The sequence below is a fragment of the Crocodylus porosus genome, unplaced genomic scaffold, assembly GCF_001723895.1.
Source record: "Crocodylus porosus isolate Cpor-Errol unplaced genomic scaffold, CroPor_comp1, whole genome shotgun sequence".
Taxonomy (NCBI): Eukaryota; Metazoa; Chordata; order Crocodylia; family Crocodylidae; genus Crocodylus; species Crocodylus porosus.
In genome coordinates this window covers 244,456,981-244,461,932 of record NW_017728886.1, presented here as the reverse complement: position 1 = coordinate 244,461,932, position 4,952 = coordinate 244,456,981, and the positions used below count along the sequence as shown (strand labels likewise).

Sequence of the window (4,952 nt, the reverse complement as noted above, 5' to 3'; positions counted from 1 at the left end):
CCAGTGTCCACACCATTAATGAAGATGTTGAACAGTATGGGTCCAATGATAGAGCCTTGGGGGACCCCACTGGTCACAGGCCACCATGACAATTGACTTCCATCAACCACCACCCTCTGGGTCCAACCACGGAGCCAGTTCTCCAGCCAGTGGATCATGGTGAACCCAAGGCCACAATTGGCCAGTTTCGCCAAGATGTAATCATGGGATACCAGATTGAAGGCTTTTTTGAAGTTAAGATATATGACATCAATCTCTTCTCCCTTGTCCAGGTGATAGATCACCTGGTCATAGAAGGAAATGAGATTGGTCAAGCAAGACCTACCTGCAACAAACCCATGCTGGATATCCCTTAGGATGTTGGCATTGGCCAGTCCATTAAGGATGGCCTCTTTAATAAACTTTTCTAAGATCTTCCCCAGGATAGAAGTCAGGCTAATGGGCCTATAATTAGCCAGATCCACTTTCCTCCTTTTTTTGAAGATAGGCACCACATTGGCCTTCTTCCAGTCTTTGGGCACTACACCAGAGCACCAGGAGTTTTCAAAGATCCATGCCAGAGGTTGGGCTATAATGTCATATCATGTGGTAAATACTGCAGAGGGCAAACACTGACATGAGAATACATTTTGTCTGGAAATTAGAAAGACTTACAACACCACAAAAGGGAGGTTCCAGTATAATTAGGAGACGTGGTGGCAAAAGACTTAATTGGTGTTAAGACAGAACTTGTACAATTTATGGAAATGATTGTATGAGGGTGTGGATAGGCATAAGCTTTGAAACATTTCAGTTGTCTTTGAAATGTTTCAGCAGGCTAAAGTATAACCCTAAACTTGGGGTAAAATGCTCCAAATAGTGGGAAAGATATACCTGGAGGGAGCTGGTCCTGTTTTGTACCATTTTGTACCACCTTACATCTCTAGCGTAGGTTGATCCTCCAAGCACCTCGCAATGTAGCACTGTCCCCTCAATGCACACAGTCTCTCTACACCCTGGCTGCTGCTGCCCAATATCTCCACTCCCAGCACTCTGGTCACTGCTGGCACCCCCAGGGCTCCCCTTGCTCTGGGCACTATGTGTGCTACTGGAGCCAAGAAATCCTGTGTTCCCCTGACCAGAACCAGGAGATCCCAGAGACAGGATACCAGAAATGACATGCTGAAACTCAGAGACTCCAGTCCCTCCTACTCTCCCTCCCCACTCTTCTCACCTCCCTGAACTAGAATACCTGCTTTCCAGCCCCTGGTCCCTACATACTTCTCTCTGTCTGATCTCCCAGTTCTTGTGAAGGGCACTTGAGGCAAAAGGATGAGAACACTCACTGACATGGGCACCATTCACCTGTCTCTTCTAGTTGGGAACAGGGATTGGAGCTGCAATTCCTGGAAGATGCAGGCTGCAGAGCTCCCTTGACAGTCCATTCAGTCTCCTACACCCTGTGGAGAGTGGGAGAAATTAAGCCACAGGTCACCACAGCTGCCTGTCATGCCTCCTGGCCAGAGAGTTTGCTGCTGCATGCAGCAAGGGCAGTTTTGAAGCACCCCAACCAAGAGGTGTGACAAGGGGCTATAAGTCTGCAGCTGAAATACTACATTTTTAAACACTAAAAATCCTGTTATGCTTTGGAATATTTTAAATGTCACATCTCCCAGCAACCTGATATAATTGCCTTCAATAGAAAATAAATGGACAATAAAACCCAGGAAGGCCCCTACTAGGTCAGGGTTCAGCAATCTTTGGCAGGCAAGGGCCAGACTTTGTGATCCAGCCTTCACCTTGAACCATAAGTAGCTCTCCGCCTAAAGCGACCAGCTGCCTGCACTTATCCTGACTCATGATCCCCATTCCCTCTGCAGCCAGAGACAGCACAGGTGTAGTGGACCAACATGCTCCATAATGGGGGGGAGGGCACCGTGGAAGGGGATGTGCAGCTTGGGGCAGCTCCACACTACTCATTCCCCAGTCTGCCCTATAGTCCACAGGTTGCCAGCCCCTATACAAGGCATACACAAATATATGGTAAATATAGCTTAGCTGATTATGTATGGTGATAGCTGTTTGCTTGTCTTTCCTAGCGCATTTAAAAGACCTTACTCTAGGTTTTTGTATTTTCTTTCAATTTCAGGTGTCACTGTTAATACTTATTCCTGCTTGGATCCTGGCATACCAGTTCATGGACGTCGTTATGGTCATGACTTCTCTATTGGTTCCACTGTTTCATTTAGTTGTGATCCAGGATATAGGCTGAGCCATGAGGAGCCTTTGTTATGTGAAAAAAATCATTGGTGGAGCCATCCGCTTCCAACTTGTGATGGTAAGAATAAATTAACAAGACATAAAAAGCTATTGATACCATGTATATGTATTAAGAACTATGATGTACAAACATGAAGAATGAATCTTTTCCCCCTGGCTTATTTCATACAATATAAATTAATGGCAAAAGCAGAATCCAATATATAACTTATTGAGCTAGTATGTCCTTTTGTCTATATTGGATGGAATTTTGCCCCAAGTTAATTGATAGCCCAAATTGCCTCTCTATAAGCCTTTTCAATATTTAGCCAGTGTTGCAGAATATTTTGTGCATTCAGAAGGCCTTATTGGAGTTGTTAGCACTTTATTAGATGATTCCTTCTGAGGTAATTTTCAGCATTACTGTTCTGACATTACTCCTTTAGTAAAAAAAAAATAAATATGTCTATGGACCATTCAGAGAAATCAGTCTTCTTAGCTATAGGCTCTAATTCAGCAGAAATGATCTGTTCATTCCTTCCATATCAGCTGTGTAGTTGACATACCCAATTGCACATAGAATTAATTAGTACAGTATTGGAATAGGAAGTAAGAAACTGAGAAGTAGAGAATAATAAAGAAAATTATAATAATAAATGAATAATAAGAATGAATTGATTGATTAATGAGTAGCTGATTCACTGTGAAGAAAGACATTCTTTGTATTGTCCTTGTTCTTTTCCTGATGCAAACGTTGGTGCATATCAGCTTGGTGCCTGACATATTTCAGGTTTGAAGCTAAAAATCATGGAAAAGTAAGGGAATAACTATGTGCCTGAAGCTTAGCTATGAGCCACAATATAAGAACATAAAAAATGCCACACTGGGTCAAATCATAGGTCCATCTAGTCTAGTGTTCTGTGTCTCAGTGGCAGAGAGTGGATATCTAAGGACAGGGATTTTATGCCCCATCCTGAATGATGTCTCCTGCACCCCTCACCCCTTTTTAAATTCTGGTGTTCACAGGCTAGAATGTCATGACTTAGATGCTGTACCCCTAACTATCATATTTAATACTCACTGAGGGACCCATCCTGAAGGAACTTCTTCAGTCCTCTTTTGAACCTGATTAAGAACATAGGAACTGCGATTTACTGAGTCAGACTATAGGTTTATCTTGCCCAGTATCCTGTGTCACACAGTGGCAGAGAGTAAATGCCAGGAGAGTGAACTGGGTATGACCAGTTTTTTTTTTCCATCCCCCCTACTGTTCCTCTCTCACTTGCAGCCTCCAGCATTTAAGGTCTAGGAAGTTCTAATTCAAAAACTGTCTCCCTGACTGCCATGCTCAATAACTAATGTTTAAATTATCCGCCTCTACATGTCTTATTTTCTTATGTTGCATTATGGGGTTCCTAAGTTACAATCAATCTTGTACAGTAGGAAATCATAGAACTTGCTTTAGCTCATAAACCAGGGAGACTATTTTTTGCTGAATAGACCGCATAAATAGATGTAGTGCTTTCTTAGGCTGAGCGGCACTAGGCGCTTACCATTTAAAACAAACAATATTAACATGCACTCTGTGAATAGTATGCTCTGTTGTGCAATAACCTTACATATTGTGATGAATTTCTTCTTCAAAATGCTGAACTAGCATGCAATTCATTAAGTAAATTAGTTTCTTTTTTTCTCTAGAGTGCCTTGCTAAATGGCAATTGTCCACTGAATAAATATGCTCTAAAAGCAGGATTATATATTTATTCTAGTAAATTTAATAAATTCATGGTTGAACTCACTTTAATTTCATTGATAATTCTTTTTCTCTGCTGTGAAATAGGACTCAGGTCTGTAGTAGACCCTCAGGAAAACAAGCATTTGCCCAATGGGCTGTCCCTTGCATTAACTACAAAGCTGGATCTATGCTGATCCTGCCATAGAAGTAAAAAGCATGCGAGTCATTGTCTGCCCACTCATTATACTGATCTGACAGCTCTCTAGCCGCTGTGATAAAATTGTTGCAGACATGAAAATTCTGGCTGATAGTACTTTGATTTCAGCAACATCTTTCTCAGAATATTCTCAAGTAGCTTTCTGTGGAGCCCCTCCTTTTCCTTGAAGAAGGTTAAATTATTTCATTTGTGGGTGTTGAGACATTAAAGTGATGGGGAATCAAAGAAAAGCTAACAGGGAGATAAATTATTTCTTATACAGTGAATTAAAATTTTAAACTATGTAGTATTGAATAATAAGTATTAGAAAAAGACAAACCAACCAAAAAGCTCACAATCCATCCTGTCCTTCAATGGAAGTTCCCTTTTGGAAAAATATAACATGGGATCATGAAATTACAGGCTACAGGATGAATGAGCATACTTAATTCTGGCTTTTCCTAACTTTGCAACCTGATTATCTTTCTTATAAAAGAGGGGGTTTAATGCATATAAATATATGCAAGATACACAGAACCCCTTTATATGATATTGTTTATGTATCTTATAGATAGAAACACAAATATGATCTAAAAATGCATCTAGAGATTATATTTTGGGTGTTTAATAGTCTTGCATCAAATCACATGTCTTCTCATGCCTTTTTCTTAATGGTATAATTCTGTCAAGAGAATATTTGCATACCCCCCAACAAATTGGTCTTATTTAATACTATGCTGCAATATTTTTATGCTAGTATAATTACTCTGAGTTTTTATGAGT

The 4,952-nt window shown here is 40.7% G+C and overlaps 1 protein-coding gene across 1 annotated transcript in view; it reads left to right on the top strand.

The window, feature by feature from the left end:
• LOC109317324 (CUB and sushi domain-containing protein 3-like) overlaps nucleotides 1-4,952 on the top strand; it is a 250,480-nt gene that overhangs the window by 226,295 nt on the left and 19,233 nt on the right. The window contains exon 11 of the mRNA XM_019545967.1: nucleotides 2,129-2,317. Coding sequence (XP_019401512.1) covers nucleotides 2,129-2,317 — 189 coding nt within the window. The remainder of the gene's footprint in view (nucleotides 1-2,128; nucleotides 2,318-4,952) is intronic.